A 24,886-nucleotide genomic window follows, 5' to 3' on the forward strand; every position below is an offset into this window, starting at 1 on the left:
TGAAAATGGTAACCTTTGCTTGAAAAACATCGCTTCCAAGGGGCGGGGCATTTTTCCTTATATGGCTTTAGTAAAATCTTGTTTACACTCTAGAGGCCACATTTACTGTCCAATCTTCATGAAACATGGCCAGAACATTCATCCCAATAATATCTTGGACGAGTTCAAAAATGATGACGGTTGGTTGAAAAACATGGCTGCCAGGGGGCGGGGCATTTTTCCTTGTATTGCTACAGTAAAACATTGTTAACACTCTAGAGGCCACATTTATTTTCCGATCTTCATGAAACTTGGTCAGAAGATTTGTCCTAATAATATCTTGTCATCTCAGTTGAGCGACTTTGGGCCTTTCAGGACCTCTTGTTTAATGTCGTGTAAGTATTGAAGTAACAACACGTTATTTCTTGACTACATACATTTATTTATATTTAATGCGTATATATGAGTGTTAAGATACGTTTTTATTATTCACATAAAAGAAAAAAAAAACATTTCAAAATGGTTGGAATATTAAATCTAGTTCTAGACAATACGTCCATGCGAATCTAAAGCAGGAACAATAAAATTATGTATGTACACATTTTTGTGTACATATACGCATACTTTTCCACAAATGATGCGTGCAAATCTTCAAATGATATTGATTGTAAAAACCTCATCTGATGGAAAAAATGAAAGGTCTTCTGACATGAATGAAGTTATTTGTTAGCAGTGGAAGCATTCTTCTCTTGTAAAATAAACGTTTTCGTAAAGTGGTGCAACCTATTAAAAGAATAAAATTATCCAGACGACTGATTTAATATATAAAAATGAAACAAGAATCCATTTACGGAAAAGTTTAACAAAATTGAAGTGAATTTTGATTAAATAAATGATTTTTATTTATTGTTATTATAAAAAGACAACATGCATATTATATTATTATTATAAGCCATAATATCATTTTCAAATATTTATGCGTATATATGCGTATATATGAGTGCTAAGATACGTTTTTATTATTCACATATAAGAAATAAAATACACACATTTCAACATGGTTTGAATATTAATTCTAGTTCTGAACAATACGCGCATGCGTATCTTAAGCAGGCAATATAAAACTATATATGTACAAATACAAGTGTTTTCCACAAATTATGCTTGAAAAGCTTCAAATGCTATTGATTGTGAAAGCCTTATCTGATGGAACAAAATGACAGGTCTTCTGACATGAATGAAATTATTTGTTAGCAGTGGAAGCATTCCTCTCTTGTAAAATTAATATTGTCGCATAGCGTTGCAAATTAAAAGAATAAAATTATCTAAACGACTGATTAAATCTATAAAAAAAACATGTAACATTTACCCATTTACGGAAATTTTTAACTGAATTGAAGTGAATTTTGATAAAATAAGTAATTATTTTTAATGCTTATAATAAAAAGACAAAATACACATCGTGTAAATTACATATGATTATAAGCTATAATATATTTTTCAAATATATATGGGTTTATATGAGTGCTAACACAAGTTTTTAGTATTCACATAAAAAAATACACACATTTCAAAATGGTTGGAATATAACAATGCGTATCTATTGCAGGCAAAATAAATAATGTATGTACAAATTAAAGTTGTGGTGTGCATTTACGCACACTTTTCCACAAATTATGCGTGCACATTTTCAAATGCTATTGATTGTGAAAGCCTTATCTGATGGAAAAAAAATGACAGGTCTTCTGACATGAATGAGATTATTTGTTAGCAGTGCAAGCGTTCTTTTCTGGTAAAAATAATGTTGTCATAAAGCGGTGCAACCTTATAAAAGAATAAAATTATCTAGACGACTGTTTTAATTTATTCAAAAAACATGAAACAATAATCCATTTACGGAAATTTTTAACTGAATTGAAGAGAATTTTGATAAAATAAGTTATTATTGTCCCCTACCGGTTTTACCGGACAGGACTTATGGTTTGCGCTCTGTGTGTCCGTCAGTCCGTCAGCCTGTCAGACCGTGAGTCTGTCACACTTTTTTGGATCCTGCGATAACTTTAAAAGTTCTTAATATTGTTTCATGAAACTTGAAACATGGATAGATGGAAATACGGACATTAGGCACGTCATTTATTTTTGTTCCTACGTCAAAAATTCTGGTTGATATGGCAACAAATATATAAAAAAAAATTTATGATAATGGTGGAGCCGGTAGGGGTCATATATTGCTTGGCGATAGTCTTGTTTTTAATGCTTATTATAAAAAGACAACATGCACATCGTGTAAATTACATATGATAATAAGCTATAATATATTTGTCAAATATATATGCGTATATATGAGTGCTAAGATACGTTTTTATTATTCACATATTAGAAATAAAATACACATATTTTAACATGGTTTGAATATTAATTCTAGTTCTGAACAATACGCGCATGCGTATCTAAAGCAGGCAATATAAAACTATATATGTACAAATTAAAGTTGTGGTGTGCATTTACGCACACTTTTCCACAAATTATGCGTGCACATTTTCAAATGCTATTGATTGTGAAAGCCTTATCTGATGGAAAAAAATGACAGGTCTTCTGACATGAATGAGATTATTTGTTAGCAGTGCAAGTATTCTTCTCTTGTAAAATTAATGTTGCCGCATAGCGGTGCAACCTTATAAAAGAATAAAATTATTTAGACGACTGATTAAATCTATTAAAAAAACATGAAACATTAATCCATTTACATAAATTTTTAACTGAATTGAAGTGAGTTTTGATAAAATAAGTAATTATTTTTAATGCTTATTATAAAAAGACAACATACACAACGTATAAATAACATATGATTATAAACTTTAATTTATTTTTCAAATATATATGCGTATATATGCGTATATATGAGTGCTAAGAAAGTTTTTAGTATTCCCATAAAAGATATAAAAACCCACATTTCAAAATGGTTTGAATATAACATCTAGTTCTATACAATACGCTTATGCGTAACTAGCAGGAAAAATAAAATTACGTATGTACAAATAAAAGTTTTCGTGCACATTCACGCCTACTTTTCCACAAATTATGCGTGCACATTTTCAAATGGTATTGATTGTGAAAGCCTTATCTGATGGAAAAAATTACAGGTCTTCTGACATGAATGCGATTATTTGTTAGCAGTGGAAGCATTCTTCTTTTGTAAAATTAATGTTGTAGTATAGCGGAGCAACTTAATACAAGATTAAAATTGATCAATGTAAATAAATAATAATCCATTTACGAAAATTTGTAACTAAATAGAAGCGAATTTTGACAACAAAAAATTATTTATGTTTATTACAAAAAATCAACATAAACATCGTCAAATAATATAAGCCATAATATATTTTTCAAATGCAAACATAAAATGATCGAAGACAAGTTACCAGTAATAGTATTGTAAGTATAATGTAAACATTACAGTATTGTCAGTTCAATGTTCTCCTCGTATGCATAACATCGCTGATTTTTGATATCCTGCGAACTTATATTGCGGAGTCACTGCAGAAGTACATTGACGACATACAAAAAAAGATGCAACGTCTTTTATGCGTTTGCAGACTTTCAAAATGTCGATGCAATCTTTATCTACATAGTTAGTATGGTAAACGCATATAAACATTCATTTATAGTAAATAAAAGAAAATATTGAATTATGTGAGATATATATATATATATATATATATATATATATATATATATATATATATATATATATATATATATATATATATATATATATATATATATATATATATATAAAGTCAGCGCAACAGTATTAAATCATCCGAAACTTTCCGATTAAGGCTGCACTGTTGACTTGCTACTTACAAACGGTATATTGTTCGACATAGAGATGTAAACTGAATAATTTAAAAAACTTGTCAAGACTCACACACCGCACCCATGACTGTCATGGAATAAGTTCTCAACGGACATGGTGCTGGCATTAATATGCCTCCGTATCTCAGTTTGAGGAATAAACCCAACATAATATTTGAGGGTGAGCTTCTGTTGTAGACAAAATGATTATTGAACGGTTGTGCTTTAACTGTTCGAAACAGGCTTTGTCACGTATTACGTGCGTGTTTGCTTATGATTAAATATTCATTTTTGTCATTGGATTTTTTTTTAAATTAATATAATATAAAAAATTGAAAATAAACACACAGTATAACTATTCTATAATGTATAAAAAGAGTTCATTGTTTGCCATCATTGCCTTCTTCTTGGCAGTGTCGGACTCTTCCGATGCAGTAACCTCCATTCTCTTCTTCTACATCTCCCCCTAAAAATCGAACTAGTTTTAATCAAATGCTAGGGAACATGGCAACAGCTATCTAGGAAGAGGATTTAGCAAAAAGAACATAGGCGCATAACCATTTCCGCTATTGGCCATCTAAGGGCTCGGTGTTTTCAATGCAAATCTACTATCGCAGAAAATATTTCTTCTTTATTTCAAGATCGTTTGGTCGGTGACTCTTATCGAACCAACGTTTTGTTTCACTCGGTCCTTATTTGTCATTGCCCTATCCCAGTTCCATGGTGTTCACAATCTCATTATAATTGTAACAATCTCTACCAAATAAACAATATCTGTGTTATCTTTCAAGTAAGGTGTCGATGTGAATGGGCCTCTTTCTTGTAAACATATCATTTTGCAGTTTATATACATACATATATGTTTAACTGTGCATAGTGTGACTTACGTTCAGTAGTATCAAATAATTCCAGAATACATTATTCATAACACCAATATTAAAAAACAACTTATTCTTTCTCTAGCATATGTTGCTCTATTTGCAATAAAATAAACCGTACTCATGCAAACATAAACATCACAGCCCAACAAACTGAAAAATGTAAACGTCAAAAATAAATGCTTAATGGTATTATACATATGCTAGGATTGCAAAATTAAAAGCAGTTAACGTAAAGAAAATCTAAGTTAAAATCTTAATAGGCTCTACGAAATCATAAATCAAAATACATTTGGTTGGATGAAAGCAAACTTCGCAAAGAAGAGTGCTTTAACCGTTAAATAGCTCAACCGCATTGGTGTTCATTAACTTTAATGTTAGCAAAGCAAAATACTTGAAGACAAACGATGCTCATTTAAATATAACAGTCATAAAATCGCTGAAACAAACGTATAAAAAGGTTCTTTCGTTAAAGAACTTGCAAATATGATTTTAATTGTAGGCAACGAATAATTACTTCCAAGCAAGTATAGACGTTGCATAATTTAAAATATTACCGTTATATAAAGATCGATACAACAATCACATATATATGTAATACAAAAAGTTATCTCTTATTGAGTAACCATAAGCAATACACTGTTATATTATTTATATACCTCAGTAAATTTTTTAAGTCTATATGAACTATGATACTTCTTAGCAATGCGTATCCCTTAGATCAAGCAAATACCAGCTTTATACTAATTAATAAATGCAAATGAATACATCATGTAAACATCTCAGACAAACAAATTTAGACAATCCATTGTTGAAATCAAACAAGAGAAATATCATAATTAATTAAATACACACATGTTAAAGGATCTTAACATTGAAAACACATTAAAAAATATACAGAATATAATCAGATTTTTTTTGTTTCATTCAAGAACCATTGTAAAACATATAATAATAATGGTAAATTTTAAGCATATATAAACACATTTAGTAATTGAATCACACGTCGGCATTTGTTATGTTATAATATCACCAATAAAAACCCTCATGTACACTTTATCATCATTTAATCGCAAATAGAGAATTTAAAACGAGTACAATATTATACACGGGAAAAGGGGAAAGAGTTATAATAACGAGTTCAAAATAAATGTATTCCTTCACAAAATATGAAAAAAGTAAACTATAATTGGGTGCGTTTTTTGATAATGGAAGTTAATATCAATTCCACTAACTGCAACAGGTAATGCATAGTTAACAAAATTATATAAATATGCGTTGGTTTATCATAAATAATTTTAGTTATCAGTTAGTATTATAAACATTTGAACATTATTGTGTACACAGACAGTTAGTCTCTAAAATATCTTCGAATTAACATTATTTACAAAAGAAATCAAATAACTAAAATATAAAAAATGCATAAGCGTGTGGATAAACATTTGTGAGATAGATCTTACTGATACATTATGAAATTATTTAATTGTAAATTGTGTTTAACATTAAAATGGCTGTGCTTTGTTTACCATTTCATTGAAATCCTGGAAATTTATGTGTTCACCGCTGTTATATACCCACCATCTACACTAGTATTGAGTGGTTCTCCTGTGTCGTCTGGAGGCGGCGGAAGTGCCCTAATGAGTTGAAGACCGCCCTCAGATATGCAGTCATACGTATCCCCGTCTTCCAGCTCAAGGTAAGGGTTAACGGGCACCTGTAAACATATAATTTTAGCCATTAAATGTATTTTTGTTATGGGGATATATCTTATTTAAGTTGTCTCTGTAATGATTGTAGGCCTACACCATCAGTTATCAATACATGTTTAAAACCAAAACAGTGTTTGTGCTTACAGAAGGGATATCCATATCGCGATTCAGATCAGGAATGGGATCTAACATGTTCGGGTGTATGTTTGCGTCCACGATGTTTTGTGGGCTTGTATTGACAACGTTAGAATGGTCATCGATTGGCTTCCTCCGAACATATCTCGCTCCAAAATGTAGCTGCACGTTAGCTCTACTCCTGCAGATAGACACGTTGATCGTTAACCATACTTTAAAAATCATTATGTAAATAAGATGTTTTTATAAGGCCCACGACGCGTACAAAATCTATTTTTAAGCTCACCTAAGCAAGTGTTATATTAATTTATTTGAAAATTGGCAACTAAACAAGGCCCATTTGTTTAATAATTGATTTAACATCATTTTTTGGTTCTATACAAAGTTCGTTAATATCATAATCATGGATTAACAGATTGTACAACCCATGTGTCAAGTAAGGTGTTATAAGCGTATACAGTTAAAACGTGTTTAATTGATGATGTCATCTTTGAATATACATGGTTTTATGTTCAAAATGAAAAAAAAACACACTTTATTTCTATAAATTTCGGTCGATGCGTTCAATTGCATATAGGAGGTAAATCGGCTGTTTTATTAGCAAAAATTATCTTATTATCCCAAAACTATGTATTAAATGGTTTATTGGTACAAATATCTCGTTGTATATAAACGCTCATTAAAAAGTTGAAACTACTTTAAACATATTACAATATTTTTTCCGCGGGACAGTTTCAGCGGATTAGGAAAAAACAGTCGTAGTAGTAAAACCGTTATGTCAAAAAGAAAGGTATTTAAGTAACGCCATTCGCATGCGTCCTTTCGTTTACGAAAATACGTTTAGTAAAAGTTTCATTGCAAGCCTCATCACACATACTAGGCAAAAGTCTCCCGACGTCAACTTGCGTGTACTGGCGAATAAGACTTCAGCAAAATTCGTTCATATTAGTATATGTACGTTGCACATCGTTGGTGGTGTTCGTATTGATGCGTTTGTGAGCCTTTGCGTCCGTTGCAATTAGTTATGTTCGTCGAAAATTTTAAACATGTTGAAAAATTTTTGGCGAATAAAAAAATCGTCTATCGTTCGTTAAAATTCGTTTCAATACGTTAGCCGATGGGAAAGTCTTCGCATAGCGTTTGCCAACTGGCGTTAGAGGTCGCAGCTCTCAGCTAATTTGCATATCATGATTACTAGATTTGCATATCAAGCGAAAGAGGACGATCCGAAAACAAATCTTTGCGATAGCTTGCGAACTTTTGCGAACTATTGCGAGGATTTGCGTATTGTAGCGAAATGAATCCGACGCATTTAAGCGATTTTTAACGATAAGTTAACATTCAGAAAACGAACGGTATGCGCTCGTATACGAATCAATCCGAAGGGTAAAAATGATAAGCGAATCTATGCGAATCCATTCGAATAATAGCGCACCTGACTGTTTAAGTAGTTTTTGCAGACATATGCTTATATTTCATATATCTAATGTTGAAGGTATCATTATTTCTTCGTCAAATAGAAAATATACAACGCCTGAAACTGCAGTATGTTGCTGATATGGCCAATCAAGAAGTACTCCAGTAACAACTAAACATACACCGGTTTCTCAGAGTCTGACTAAGGTGGAGAAGAGGAGCCAGAGCACGTAATATCTGGAGAAGACCATGGCTGCATCCCGGGAGACGTCGCCAATTTGGCATCTATAATCAGCTCATGGTTGAGCTCAGAAGAGAAGATCCTGGAACATTTAAGAAATTCCTCCGCATGCCTACTGAAATGTAAGATTAAATTTTGGGAAGGGTTCGTCATCGCCTCGTGAAGCAACACACTCGGTACATGGAGCCCTTGGATCTAGGGTTACAGTAAGCTGCCACACTACATCACCTGGTTTCTGGTGTAAAGTACTCAGACATGCAGTATTCCTGGCGGGTCGCTGAGAATACCCTCTCTGTATTTGTATAAGACGTGTGTCATGCTATATGTGAAGAATATGTTGATAATGTTATGACAGCCCCCTCCACAGCTGAAGAATGGAGACAAATGTCTGATGGTTTCCTCAAAAGTTGTAACTTTCGAAATTGCGTTGCTGCTATTGATGGCAAGCACATAGCTTTCAGAAAGCCTGCCAGCTCTGGTTGCTTATATTATAATTATAAGGGATTCTTCAGCATCATCTTAATGGCCATTGTCGACTCCGACTACAAGTTCGTATGGTGTGATATGGGTGGTGAGTATTAGTCTACATAAATTTAACTGCATTATTTTGTAATTACATTAATTATATACATTTAGTGCTGTTTTCAATGTACAGTTGTTTACTGACAAGTTATTATTCTTTTGTATTTTCAGGATACGGTTCAAGTGGAGATGCAAAATTTATAATAAATCAGAATTCCTGGAGATGGTGCAGGATGGTTCCATTGGATTTCCAGACCAACAGCCCTTTCCAAATGACAACGTCGACATGCCCTATTTCTTGGTTGGAGAAGACGCTTTAAGTCTAGCGAGAACATGCAGAAACCCCATGGATATAGAGTCCTGACAAGAGACGAAAAAATCCTGAACTACCGGTTATTCAGGGCTAGGAGAGTATCAGAAACTGCATTTGGGATTTTGGCCAACCGATTCCAGGTACAGTAAATTTCGCTATTAAGACCAGGCAAAATAGTGGTCTCAATAGCGAAGTGGTCTTAATATCGACCCATTTTCCTTCATAAATTTGGGACTTAAATATTTTCAAAAACCGCACAATGTTTTAAAACTTCGAAGTGGTCTTAATAGCGGAACTTTACTGCAATACCCTTTTTTCAAAACACAATTTCATTCTAAAAGATATGTTCACGTTTACTTTGAACACATTACAATACTGGTCATCTGTAATTTCAGATACATCTCACAAAGATGAACCACAGCCCATCTACAGTAAGGCTGATTGTAAAGACATGCTGCATTCTCCACAACTTGATGAGGATCAGGTACTCCACCATGCAGAATGCACTGGTTGACCATGATGATAGAAGAGGTGATCTGGTTCCTGGGGGAATGGAGAAGAGGTCGCAACTTGGAGGATACCAGGAATGCCAATATCAGGGGCCACAACACAGCAACCAAAAAAGGAAAGATTGTGAGAAACACGCTGAAGCACTGGGTTAACTTTCCAGCTAGATGTGTGCCATGGCAAGACAGGATGGTGCAACATTAGAGATTGAAATAAAGTGTAACATATTAGTGAAATAAATGAATAAAGAATATTGCTGTTTTTGTATTGGCCTTATGAAGGGAAGAAAAAGTAAAAGTAAGACACAAAATTTACGCAAAATCTTCAATGAAAAAGACTTCATGCATAATCAACATGCACAGTCAAGTCGGAAAAAAGTTAGTCTATATCAAAATGCCCGGATGCAGAAACACCGTTTCGGAACCATTCGGCGGTATGCGCTATTATGCGCAAGGTTGCGCTTACATTCGTATCTTTACGCTCTTAATAGCTCCTAATCGCTAACCGAATGAACGAATATTATTTGCGCGACCTAACGCTTTCTAGCGAATTGCAGTAAGTGTTCGTCAAACTTCGTAAATCATTCGCACCAAATAGTTCCTCTACGTTCACCTTTCGTTATAATATTACACAATGCAACAAATTTTCAAACAATTTCGGCAAGAATTCGCTTGATTTCAAAAATTTACCCTTTATGCCAGGCTTCGTCATATGGATTCGTCTATGTGTGAGGAGGCTTTGAAGTATGCTTTTTCGTAGGCGTAAGTTCGAATTCCTTTTAAGTGAACACTAGGTTTAGATTGTTACATATTTTATTGACTGTGTCATTTATGCAATATGTATTTATATATTAAATAAGGGAATATGCAAATTTTCCAACTATTGTGTACTTAACAGAGCTGCGTCAATTCGTTTATATATGTGTGCGAATACAAATATCATATGTCATGTTAAATGCCCTAATACGCGAGTTGTGCACGAGCCCGAATGTACACAATGCTGTTAAAGAATAATTTTACTATTAACAACAAAGATATATTTGGGAAAGTACGTGGATGATCTCTAGCTCTCACGAGAATATAATCATATAATTACTGATTGTTAAGTTATATTGGACGGTCAGCTGCGCGACGAATGACAAAAGCTGATTGGATGATCCAAAATGTATATATGGGTGGACACACAGTCGATATGTCCCTAAATATTGTAAAGGCGCTTAATAATTTCGTGTGCATATATACAAGTCGGAAGTGAACTTTTTTCAATTCAAGCTGTACTTGTAACGAAAGTAAATTGTGCAGATGCATTCTTAAGAACTGAAATCTTACACCAATGACGCCTTAACGAGTGTATACATAATTAAATATACAACCATATTTTATAAGTAGACATTCTAGCGGAACGGCTCACGATAATTATACAGCATCTTAGCTTTCAAAATCACACACAAGCTTTCATGAGACACACTATATCTTTTTAAAAACAAAGTTGCATCAAAACCTTAAACCAAACAGCACCCTAAAACGTTCTTAAAATACGTGTTATTTTCATTTTAATGTTAATATTCTTTGTCCTAGTTTTCAGAGACAGAAAATATAAATCTGAAGCATGATATTTACATTGAAAATCTTGCTATTTGTCAAAACAACGTTTCAATTTTGGGCGTTGTCTTAAAAGGTTCAATTTAATTATTAAAAAGTCAAAACTTCGGCAAAACACTTTTTACATTATTATTATATATTTGAATATACAAGCAGAGTAATAAGTGGGCAGGAAATTATCGGGTGATTTTTCATCATTGAATATGAAATAAATGACATTTATAAAAATTAAAATTCTTTACAAAATACGTCAACATTATGTTTCAATCGTATGCGAATTCGAAGTCGATCTTTTCATAAAAAAAAATAAAGAGCAAAATAATGATTTAAAAAGCTCACAGTTTGAATTCGACAGCAGTGTTTACATTTAAAGGTGTCCATACAATCAAACAGTTTGTCCTCTCAGGGGATAAATAACGCCTAAACTTACTAAAACATACAAACTTATAAGCCATATAAATGTCAGTTTTAATTATTTTTTTTCCTAGTTTTGATAATAATCATCTTTACAGGGACTTATATAAAAAGTAATCATCCCATATTGTCATCAATCTGATAAGAACATTTTTTGAAATGTCTGCCCGTATATAGTGTTCAAAAGGAATTTGATGGCGTTTTGTTTCGTTAAAAATATGAACACGCGCATGATGCATAAACCTATATTGAATCAATATTAATAAGTTGTATAAACTTGACCAAATCTATACAAACATACTAACCTCTTGCAAATTTTGACAACAATAATAGCTGCCACAATAATCACAATAACGGCGCCCATACTGACGCCGATGTAAAGCAAATTCGATGATGAACCAGTGTCTGTGACCTCTGTTGTGAAAGCAGGAGACGCTTTTGACGCGAATGTAGCTGCAGTGATTGTGTATTCATCCGATGTTGCATTAGTGCCATCCGTTGGTCTAGGGCCTGAGACGAATCCACAAATTTTGCAATGGTTGATGTTTCATTTATACAACCAAATGTAAGTTATATTTATTGAGATAAAGCAACACGAATATGTAGAATTATTTAGATAATATGTTGTTGTTATATTATAAAAACAAAAATACAAGATTCGTTTACATTTATGTTTTTGAAATGAAGTGTAAAGTCTTTTACCTCATATCATCATGATTTAAATAAAACGGCATAACATATATTATATTTCAACGTTATTACCAATTAGTTACTCGAGCATCAGATTTGTAACTAACCGAGTACAATGGAATAAAATTGATGAACAAAATAGTGTACACTTCATTATAACAAGATGGCGTTGGAACTAAGTTTTAATATATCCTGGTTATGAGAACCAATAATTTTAGATCACTGGGGAGACATTTCGGAACCAAAAAGTGCTGCTTACTGTATGTCACATAATCTTATCAAATATACTCTCAATCATTTTATTATGTTTACCGTATAGTAACGCCCGCATGCCGAAAACTATTTCGACCAGTGATACATAACTATACTGAAGTCTTGTAATGTACTGAAACCTATTTGGTTATGATAAATTAAGGCAAATTCATATAATCAATATCGTCAATAACAAGTATGATTATGATTATTAAATATGAGACAAGTTTTTATAAAACAGTGTTAAAGACTACATTAAACATAGCATTTTTTAAGACAAAAAGTGTGTTCTTTGTAAGAAAAATTATTTAGAGTAAAATGGATATTATTTTACGTATTTCCCATGACCGAACAACATAATAAACATCGAATCAAGCTACTAAACATAGCATTTCGCTTACGAAAATGAATGAATGATTTTGTTTATATGTATGTTCACTTGTACATTTGAAGAAATGTTAATAACTTAACAAAAAGTAACAGTTATTTCTTGAAAATTGAGCATCGTAGCTATGCATTGGCATAAATTAGAAGAAAGGTCGGTAATTATAACCATGGATAGATTCTGACATCTTGGAGGCCATCACGCAAAGAGACAAGGCTTTTAGTAATTACAAAATTGATAAAAGTGCTGAAAATTTTGAATTATTTAAATTATTAAGAAATAAATGTAAATGCTTAATTGATACAGCGAAAGAAAACTTCTTTACAGAGTCTCTTGAAGCTAACAAAAATGACTCAAAGTCACTCTGGTCTATTCTTAAGAATCTCGGTTTACCATCTAAGAAAGGATTATCTTCCTCTTCTAATATTTGTCTCAACATTGATGGAAATATATGTTTTGATAAGGAAATTATTGCAGATTCTTTTAACCATTTTTACACTACAGTTGCCTCAAAGCTTGTTGATAAATTACCAACTTGTGTTCTTAAGTTTGGAAAATCATTTGTCATTAATTTTTACGCTAGCATTGGTGTTAAAGCTGCTAACAGTTTTTCTTTTTCTTTAGTTTCTGAGAACCAAGTACTAAAATATTTAAACCAGCTCAGTTCTAATAAAGCAACAGGTTTAGACGGTATGCCCTCACGTTTTGTGAAAGATGGGGCCTCGATTATTTCTCAACCTCTTACTCATGTTATTAATTTATCTCTTATACAGGGTGTTGTTCCAGATGATCTCAAGTCTGCTAGGGTTGTTCCTATTTTTAAGAAAAGTGATACAACCTCTGTTGGTAATTACCGTCCAGTCTCTATTTTGAGTATTTTATCTAAAATTTATGAAAAGGTTGTATATGACCAAGTTGAGTCATACTTCAAGTTAACAAATTGTTGTATAAATTTCAGTCTGGTTTCAGAAGTGGTTTTTCAACGGACACCTGTCTCATACATCTGACTGATTATATCAGGTTGGAAATGGATAAAGGTAATCTCGTAGGGATGATTCTTCTTGACCTCCAAAAGGCCTTCGACACTGTAAATCATTCTATACTTCTTATGAAATTAAGTGCAGCAGGTCTTGGTGATGATATATTAAGGTGGTTCAATTCATACCTTTCAGATAGACAGCAACTTGTTGATGTTTCAGGCACTCATTCCGGTACAGCCCCAATATCATGTGGAGTTCCACAAGGGTCAATTCTAGGTCCCCTGCTCTTCCTTATCTATGTTAATGATATGTCTGCTGTGGTTAAAAATAAGCTCCTCCTATATGCAGATGACTCAGGTATTCTGGTGTCTGGTAAGTCTAAATCTGATATTGAAAGGTTATTGAAAGAAGATTTGCATCTGGTTAGTCAGTGGTTGGTTGACAATAAGTTGTCTCTGCATTTAGGTAAGACGGAGTCTATTCTATTTGGTTCTAGGCATAAAATCAGGTCAAACTCTTCTCTTGATATTTCTTGTAATGGTACCATTATTGAATCTACATCTTCAGTCAAATACCTAGGGGCTACATTGGATCAAACTTTGTCCTTTGATACCATGGCTCGTTCAGTCATTCAGAAGGCCAACTCCAGGTTAAAATATCTATATAGAAAAAAAGAATATCTCACTCAGCAAACCAAGAAACTTCTTGTCATGTCTTTAATCCAATGTCATTTTGATTATGCTTGCTCTATATGGTACCATAGTCTCACAAAAATGTTACAAAATAAGCTCCAAACCACCCAGAATAAGTTAATGCGGTTCGTTCTAGGTCTCGATGCAAGGGCACACATTGGGCCAGAACATTTTCGTTTGCTAAACTGGCTACCAGTCAATAAACGTGTAGACCAGATTGTTCTTGGCCATGTTTTTAAGATTCAAAATGGTTTGGCCCCTGACTATATGGGAGAACATTTTATCCCGCAGGCCTCTATTCATTCATACAGGACCAGGTCAACTCAAAAAGGTGCATTTGCTGTCCCCAGGGTCAAAGGTTTCGGGTCAAAGTCCTTTTGTTACACGGGATGCTCATTATGGAACAATTTACCCTCCAGTATTACACAGATTGACAGATTGCCTGTTTTTAAGTCATCTTTAAAAAATTATTTATTAGAAAATCTGTAATTTTTTATGTGTATTGTTTGTTTTTTCGGCTTAAGGAATCAGTTTTAGTCAGCAATTTTTATCAAAATCGATCCTATCTTTAAAAAATGTTATGCATTCTCCATTTTTTATTCTATGTATGTTAGGATGGTGTAATAAATGATGCTATCTGTGATATCTAATTTATTTCTTACAAATTTTTTAATAGTGTATTTTTAGGATCTCATAATTAATAATGATATCTGTGATATCTTAAGTATCAAAATGGTCTGTGATATACATGCATAGTATTTAATATATTTATTTAAATTATGTTGGTCATTTTATTGATGTAATTTTGTTTAATATTTAAGTGCCACTCTATGTCATGCCACCAGCTCAAAGGACCACAATGGAAATATGGGTTTACCCATTTTTGTGTTATCCTTGGTGTTGGTATGTATGTAATGGTATATTTATTTTCATGTATGTTATATTTTATATTTTGTACATGTTGTAAATGCCCTTGTATGCATTCCTTGCCGAAATAAATCTATCTATAAGCTGTATTCGCGTGATTGTTGAAGATTGAAACGGTTAAATAGTTTTGATTAAGATTACTCAGTTTTGTGAAGGCATAGATATGGTCAAAACAAATATTTAGGTTAAGTTTTATCGTAATTATATCAGAAGTGATATGCATTTAGATTGGTATATATATGTGATCTTATTTCCTCCGTAAACACAACAACAATTAATTTTGCATAGCTATGGTCTTGATAAACAGCATCCCAAAATTCCATAAACAAATCGTTATAGTCGTTTCTGTTACAAGTATATTTTTAATTAACTTAGTGACCTAGGTGTGGAACCAACTTTACCCAGATTTGAACTTAGCAAAGATATAGTTAAGATAAATATTTTAACCGTGTTTCATTATTATAGGGCCTGGAAAATGCAAGCAAGCTAAAAGTTGAAACCCGCGACGCCGAATATTGATTGACAACACTATGTCAAACTTAGCACCTCATACTCAGGTGAGCTAAAATGCACGCGCTAATCCCGCTGCATAACTATTGCTAGCAATCTAGTCTAATTGGTATTGGTACGCAAGCGCCACCTAACGTCTGGCTGTTCCTGTTGAGTACGCGCTTATTTATGTTAAGGTGTATAACTCATATCAGTTCATTAACATTTATATAGCGCGCTGTTATCCCATCGATTGATTGGTATTACTGAAAAGTTTATTGTATCATATTACCAAGTTTGCAGATTTTGTTGTCTGTCATCAACTGATCACCATCCTGACACCCGCAAGTATAACCAGTTGGTGTTGGGTGGCAGAATGTGCTGCATTCTCCCCGCCCATTGTTACTACTGCACTTGGTCGTCGGACCTGATATGTAAATTGCGTACTGATACCAGACCGCAAGCACGTCTTACATGCTTTAGTCTTAAATCGAGTTAAATTAAACATTACACTATGTATGTATATAATTGTGTCATTTTAATACAGAAAAAATACTGTTAATACTGACATTACTTGTATTAAAACAATATGTCATAAGGTAATTTAATGTTATAAAATACACATTTACCCTTTGACGTTTTTTTTTAAATACATAAAATTCACTTACTGTCATTTGAAATGACTTTTCCAATCACACCATATTTAATCCGATCTGGATTTTCAGCAATATGCGAAATGTCCAATTTGTTATTTTTATGCAGCTTGGTCAGATAGCTAAAAAACACACAATATTATTATTATAATTAAATGGGGGAACAACTGCAAACGTATGAATATTGCTTTTAAAAGAAGACCATTGTCGATGCATGTGAACTTTGCGGAATATGAAATTAAATTAGCGTTATTGTTTTTTTATTGCAATATTGGCATAGTTGTATCTTTCCATTGTGGCATAAAAATACCATACTATAAACGTATAAACGCAGACGTTGGCGATAAATTGATCATTTACCGCTTGAATAGCATGATATTAATCTCGTATCTTGCCAGTGTTCGCGAGTGCGTGTTCTTTGTATTGTTCAGTTCTTTTCTAAAATCTGCACTAAACGTACCTCATACTTCAGAATTTCAGATAACACAACCTTAAGGGGTCATCACGACATGTAAGTTCGAGTTGTAAGATATATATCTTGTTATTTAATTCATTACGAATGAATTATAATTCACGTTGATATTTATTTTCGCATTATAATACCAAGGACTCGGTCAAAAAAAGCATTTTTGCAAATATTGTGTCTTAATCTTTGCGTAGAAGTTAAATAACACGCAGGTATTCGCAAACTCCACAGTACTAAAGGAATAACTACCGTACTAGTTAGACACCACGGATTTAATAGCGAATGCTAAGTGTGTGCAAGCATGAAGGGGCAACAGGAACAAGTTGCCCGATATCATCATGAACAAAACAAAAACATGAATAATGTATAATATAAATACATTTTATCGCAACAAATGCTCAATACGAGATCCATGGAAATTGTAAATCATACTGCAACGCTTTGGCCATGATTTCAAAGTGTTGATGACGGTAGTTTGTTCTGATTTGCCCTCATTCGTCCTTCAAAGCACTTTTGAGACCAGAAAGTGAGTTGACTTGTCGTTTCTGTAAGCGTCGTTTCAGTATCCCCAATAAACCAAAATCCATTGGGGCCGCATCTGGAGACTTTGACATCCATTCTTCGGGTGTTATGAACTTTATGTTTTCATCTTTAAGAAAGTCCACTGTGTGTTTGGAAGTGTGGCTAGATGAATTGCCTTATGGAACGTCATGACGTGTTTTCCCTTCGGAAAGAGTCTCGGGACATACTTTCGTATAAATGATTGCAGATCTTCATTGATATAGTGTTCTAAGTTTACCTTGGTCCCATTTGAAATTTTCTGATTTCTGATTTACCTCTGGACGATACAGCAGCCCACGCCATGAAGCCACGGGCAAACGCATCACGTTTTACAAACCTCAGTTTATCGCCAACTTTTTCTCCCATTCTGACATAACATACTCTTCTTCTTCCATAATTTCCACCAAGATAAAACATCGCCATGTCAGATGTAACACAATCTCGCCGCTTGCCACATTTAAGCTTTAGATATAGCTTCCAAGACCTTGCCCTGTGCTTCTGATTGTGTGCCTTGTTGAACTGATGAACCTTACACTTCTTCCGTAAATTTGCTTTCAAAACATTCATAAGGATGTAGTATACTGTTCCCTTGGACATTCCTGTGTCCAATGCCATTTTTTCTAAGTCAGCGAATTGGTTTTAGAGATCCATCCACGAATTTTGCAAACGGCATTAGGTGTATCCTTCTATGGATGTCTACTTGAAGTTAAATTCGAAGCACCACCAGGCGCTGTACTGCGCTGTAAAGTAGCGTCATGTCACATATTCCGTATACTTTCCAAATAGCATGGTCCATATTTTTCAGTTCATTTTGAATGCTTCTGTAACTGCATTTGGATCTCAAAAGGCCTAAAACAATGCCCTTCACCGGTTCATTAATTTTTGTTTGAGGAATGTTGAATATTATTGACAAAGTGCATGCACATTGAAGTATAGAATATTACACAACTGCTTAAACAACAATGATTCGAGAAAATGGGGCATGTACTTGAAAAAAAAACACTGATTCCTTTTGTTCATTTTGAAAAAAATGGGTTTATTTTTATTTTCATTCATTTATTTTGACCCTGCAGTCAAGGTTTACCCATGAAAGTGCAAGCACTTATTTCCAATGGGGTCCTTTTTGGTTTTGTGCTGAAGAGACAGCAAGCAGAAGAGAAGTATTTGCATACAAGGAATCCGGTTGCGATATCCTAGCTCTTTGCGAATAGATCCCTTGGTTCTTTTACGCGCTCAGTGTATAGCACCGATACACGCGAGAATTACCTGGGTTTCATACCAGTACATCTCTAGTTGGGTGGGAAACACTTGAAGCATTTCTAAAATTTCCAGTGCCCCGGCCGGGAATTAAACCGTTACCACTCAACCACCGCACCACCGTAGGCAACACTCGTAGTTTTGTATCGTTAGTATGATGTGATAAAACAAAATTCGTTCTCAAAGAATATTATTATAATGAATATAACCTTTGAACTTGAAAAATAAAATGATAGCAGGCATGCCAATCTTTAATTATTAACGAAAGCATATTATTTTGATAATACAAATCATATTTATTCGATTATTCGGAGAGCTAGAACCAACAACATGTAAATTGCGTCTCTGACGTCACTTTTAGGAAATTTAGTGTAATAATAAACTATTAGACATATAATATTTCGCAAACTTGTACATAATGTATCGGATAAATATCGCAATAAACTAGTAGTAACAATTAAGAAATTCCTTTCTCGAACTTAATACGTATTGGACTTGAATGTTACGAATAGCATCTGAGGCTGTCACAATAGTACTATGACACCATATCTTACCTCTTACTTATAAACTAACAGTGTGTGAACTTGTAATATAAAATGGAATTTATACATGGGTTATATTTGGTAAATAAAACAAATACATACAATTGATCCGATCGTGAATAATAAAGATAATCGCCAACAACTATCAGATCTACTACTCCATTTCCAGCTCTGTAGAAACGAACACACGTATTGGGCTCATATTTACACCGGTATGTGTTTCCCTTGCTACTCAGTACATATATTGTTTTGTCTGAAATAAGAAATACCAATGTGATGTATTTTGCATTAGTATATACTAAAAAGGAAAATAACTTTAATCAGCCTTAACAATTTCATAATTTGTTAGTTGTTTTCATTCATTACAAATCGTTCAACAAATTAAAAAAAAAATAGTTTACTGTTTACATACTACACAACGGTTTTATTCTACATTACTATATTATTAAAAGGCCGATGAGGTTAATAACCGCCAATAAACGTCCAAGCAAACTGCAATGCACCAACATGTATAAACCGCATATGAAAATCTTTACTGAAGGACGCGCTGTTGTGTGCTGATATGATTTTCTACAAACCTGCCTTTGATAAATTTAATTGGTTTTTAATTATTTCTTAATACAATAAGGACACTATTATAGTTTACAAAAAGGTAATTTGTTAACAATATGTATTGTACATATACACGTAATATTCCTTTATTAAGTCCAATAAAAAATGAACTAAGTAGGCACTCATATCGCGCTACACACTATTCAAACCTTCAGAAACATATGTAGATGTCAATGTTGTATTCTTTAAATTGTATGATATTTGAATGAATGTTCTGTATATTGCAACTCAGACATGCTTTGAACTCACTCCTTTTATCTATGGTTAGTCGTCTCGGAGTCTCCCAATCCCCCCAATCCCCGAATTCATCTAATGTGATTTTAGTCGTTCCATCCATGTTCATACGTCGTATACTTGAGTTTATACTTGAGTTTAATGTGATAAAAGATGTGTCAGTCCAAAAAATCAACCTGAATAATTTTAAAATCCATTTATTGAATAAGGTTAAACATAATGCATATATTTGAAGTTTGATTATGAATATTTATCAAATCAATAAATTCAATAATATTGGGAATATTGTACCGCAACAAATTCAGACATAAACACAGTGTATTATCCACCAAAGCAGCTGTATACTTCAAGTGATACTAGTGAAAGCAACACGCAAACCATACAGTTTTATACAAAACATACCCCGAAGAAGGATCTAAAGCAATAGCCCAAACGGGATCCGTGACAGTTGTCAATATTCTCTTGAGCCCATCTGGGGATATAAGTCCAATAGTATTCCAAATGGTTTCCCATTGAAAGTAGTAAATGTTGCCCGTACTATAATCCATGTCAATACAGTATATCTGTTCACCTTAAACATAAAAGCATTTTGGAAATATATATATTTGTAAAATAATAATAATGCTGTTCAACTCGTAACCATTTAAATTAACATGTTAAATTTATTTAGAATAACAAATTGATTGGAAGCGGGAACATGTGCGGGGACTATTGATGGTCAACACTAAAATGTTGCTTTGAAAGTTTACTAACGTACTACAAGGAATCATATGACAGAGCATTTGGATAAAAGTATATGATGATTTGTGAAAATGAAACCCATGTTATTGTAAATTTTTCATACGTGGTTAAGTGTTATTATCATAATAAAATTGGTCATCGGGGAAAGTCTTGTCTTAATGTACACGTACAAATTCAATTAGTTGTGTTTTTTCTTCACCGAGAATCCCTTCTTTTAATAACACAAACGATTATGTAGGTAAGGGGTCTCCTTAAGCGTCAATCTGCCTGAGTAGAGGCCAAGTTCACCATAATATATGTTTTTTAATCGCTCTGAATGTCTTGAATGAATAATTTCTTATATAACATAAGAAAACCATAACAAAGACCGGACGATGATTCACGAAGAAAAGATATACAGGTCACAAAGTCAGTGTCGGTTTTCAGTTTAAAGATCAATTTTATTTGTGTTATTTGTTAAATTCATGAATGCCTTTACGTTTGAAATATTTTCTTCCAATGATTATTTCGATTCACGATGTTTAAAATGCACATACAATGCTCATTTGCAAAACATGTTGCTGAAAAGTTTCACCGTTTCTGAGGTATATTCACTTTAATGTAGTTCGTGTTAAGTCGCTTACTTTCGTACATGACCGTCATTTCAAAGGTCTTTAGAGTTTCTTGCATACACTAACAACAATTCGATAAACATCGCACCTCACTTGAGATATTTAAAGCAAAAACCTCAATTGGTGTTTTTACTCCTAATTGTCCCAGATTCGTACCAGCATTCAGTTTAAGTTTAAAGCGTTTTGTATCCTGTTGTTATATCTATTTTTAACAATACAAATAATATAGTGTTGTGAATTAAAACATTAAATGACATTGAAAATACGAACAATTGTAAACAAGTCTTTTTCCGTAGTTTTCGAATAAAAAAATCAGAAAGAAGATCGTAGATTGACAATTAGGAATGTGAGAGATTCTTTTATAGTTCGGTAAATTCTTCCTAAACTTTTAATTAAGATAGGTCAGAATATGATAGAACTAGCAAATATGCAGAAAAAAGAACAGCAAATCCAAATGTTGTATTACAGTACTTATATGTTAAAATAAGTTTTTTTTAAGAACACAAACAGAGATACAAACAGATAATTATGGTCATTTAACGACAAACATTCAAAAATAGTTTAATAATTTGTATCGGACATATTTAAAAGTCAAGCTTAAACGTAAGAGCTCTCAAGTTCGCCACAAATAAATATATAATAACAATGATGAAGCTGAGATTTGAATATGTAATTTACTCTATCTTTATACTTGGACAACTATTCTTAACCTTCAATGTCATACAGTGTACGTGTTTACAATACTAAACTATTTCAAATAGGAAATTATATTTGTAACAGCAAGTAAAACAACGTTGAATAAAAATATAGGCTACTGCGTGATTTGAACCCGGGAACTTAAGGCCCAAAACAACATCTCGATCTCTTACCCTATGCAGCAGTTGATTGAACATGTCGTGTTCGGTATCCGGCATTCTGTTTTGTAACTTTTTGGCATCTTTAAGCACATCACGGCGATTTGACTGAATTAACGTGCCTGTACCACCGAACTAAGTAAACGTTCGGAATGACGGTCATGAACGAAATAAGACGATATTACAGAAGGTTAATTCAATTGTGCTTATACCTCAACATCCAATTATCAGTATATGAAGTGTTGCATTTGGTATATAGGTCGAGCCCTTTGTGATACAACCGGAGGCATTGTCCCAAAAAACTAAACATGTTGTAGATGTGTCGCGCTTAACATTAAACATATTGCTACTGAACTGATTGAAAAACACGTGCGCACCTCGATATTTTGATTCAGTATCTTTGACAGTACTCCAATATAACGATATAATGGTATTTAACAATACATGTTTAAGCTGTGTCACGTATTGTTCAAAACCGTAAATTGTAATAGTGATTTAACTATACATTTATTAATCAACATGTACGTCTTTTTAATCTGATATCTTTTGGTGAATCGTTATAAATCGGACATGCCCAACGTCCGTTTAGCAAAAAAATACATGATTATGAAAAATAATACTGTTTGTCTGATATGAACATGTGCAGATGGCTTTAATTTTACATACGTTGACTTTTAAGAAAAAAGGAATGTTGGGGAAACCCAGTCCTTCAAACAAATTTCTCGTTCGATTTAGTTGTTTGTGGCTGGGAATGATATTTTGACTATTCCGGCGCTGACGTCGTTACCGAGAAAAAACACTTTAAGTTGTTTCTACCGTTTCGCGTAATTCGTCAACCATTTGTTTTAGCCATTACCAATAGTTTTATTGTCAAGTAGAGCCCACATCAAGATTGTTGAATGCCGGGAATTAAAAGTGAGCTTTTTTCTTTTGATTTGTTAATGATTAAATTAACCTCAGCTTATAAAACATTGAATACTGTAGGGCAGATTTGGCAATTGCTAATTTTGAAATAAAATGCCTGCCTTTTGTCAAGGTATTTTTTTCTAAGTTTTTCATTGTTGCGTTTGTCGCGTCGATCTTGAAGCGGTTCCCAGTTATTCTACTTTTGTAATTCGTTTAAGAATACTAATTTGGATGCTCCTCATGCAATTCGTGCTGCTTCGGTTTGAATTTATCAAGTTTATGTATTTTCGCTAGATTGCAATTATCCAATATTCAACTGAATATTGTTCCAACGGTCGAATAAATGACCAATGCATTGTTTCAAGTGATTTAGGGGCAAGTTTAAATCTCAGTTTGCGCATTATATTTATTAGAATCTACGCTGTATCCATTATGTCTAAAATTGATGTGAAAAATTCCAAGATGTTTGTGAGAGCTTTCTTCCGGTATTAGCATTTACAGCATTTTAAAGATATAGGCATTCGGTTGTTGCTTTCTGAAGAATGAAAGTGTTTCAGATTTTGAAGGATTAAATAAGAAATGTCATGTAAGGGCCCAGTGAGATTTAATATGGATGTGTCACTTACAATGGTTCGAAAAAAAGCCAAGATGTTTATGAGAGTTTATTTCCGATATCGACGTTAACAACATTCTAAAAGTATAGGTATTCGATTGTTGTTTTCTGGAGAATGTAAGAGTTAAAGATTTGGAAGGATTAAATAACAGATGCATTTTTAGGGCCCAGTAAGATATTAGGTTGATATCGTTATGTAATATTGCATTTGAAGTGTTCATCTATGATAATGTATAGGGATGTGTCGTCGGCAACAGGACGAATGCTACTTTTAATGTGATTTACGATATCATTTATGAATATTAGAAATAAACGGAGCCCTAATAGAGAGCCTTGTTTAACACCGGCCTCTAGTGAAGCCTAGTTTGAAACTGCGCCTGGAAGTACTGCGCTTTTACGTCTTTGCTTACGATAAATTTATGAACCAAGAGTGTAGCTTTCCACGGATGCCGATAAAATTCACTTTATGTAATAGACCCTGGTGCCAGACTTCATCGATAGCTTTGCTAATGTCAAAAAAGACATCTGTAACCTCTAATCCACTGTCTAAGGCTCTGCAAAACGTATCGTGAATGTAAGTAAGTTTGTTTGTGGTTGAATCATCTGGCAAAAATCCAGACTGCAATGAGGTCAAAATTGTGTTACTAATAAGGTGATTGCACACATTTTCAAAATTATTTTTTCAAACACTATTTTGATTGTATTATGCAATGATATAAGACGGCAGTCAATCGCTAGTTTAGGGTCACCTTTTGTTAAAAGTGCACTGACATTTGTTTCTTTCCAACAGCTTGGCATTATATATGAGTCGAGTGAGGAATTAAAGAAGTCACATAATGAGGGTGACA

General features: G+C 33.3%; 1 protein-coding gene across 1 annotated transcript in view; it reads right to left on the reverse strand.

Moving 5' to 3' along the window:
* Positions 1 to 3,784: 3,784 nt before the first annotated feature.
* Positions 3,785 to 24,886, reverse strand: part of LOC127835231 (low-density lipoprotein receptor-related protein 4-like) — a 68,566-nt gene continuing 47,464 nt past the window's right edge. The window contains exons 9-14 of the mRNA XM_052361556.1: positions 16,657 to 16,763; positions 16,281 to 16,415; positions 11,879 to 12,083; positions 6,569 to 6,740; positions 6,294 to 6,429; positions 3,785 to 4,303 (exon numbers count right to left, since the gene is read on the reverse strand). Coding sequence (XP_052217516.1) covers positions 4,218 to 4,303; positions 6,294 to 6,429; positions 6,569 to 6,740; positions 11,879 to 12,083; positions 16,281 to 16,415; positions 16,657 to 16,763 — 841 coding nt within the window. The 3' untranslated portion in view covers positions 3,785 to 4,217. The remainder of the gene's footprint in view (positions 4,304 to 6,293; positions 6,430 to 6,568; positions 6,741 to 11,878; positions 12,084 to 16,280; positions 16,416 to 16,656; positions 16,764 to 24,886) is intronic.

This window comes from Dreissena polymorpha, chromosome 6 (genome assembly GCF_020536995.1).
Source record: "Dreissena polymorpha isolate Duluth1 chromosome 6, UMN_Dpol_1.0, whole genome shotgun sequence".
In the NCBI taxonomy this organism is placed as follows: Eukaryota; Metazoa; Mollusca; class Bivalvia; order Myida; family Dreissenidae; genus Dreissena; species Dreissena polymorpha.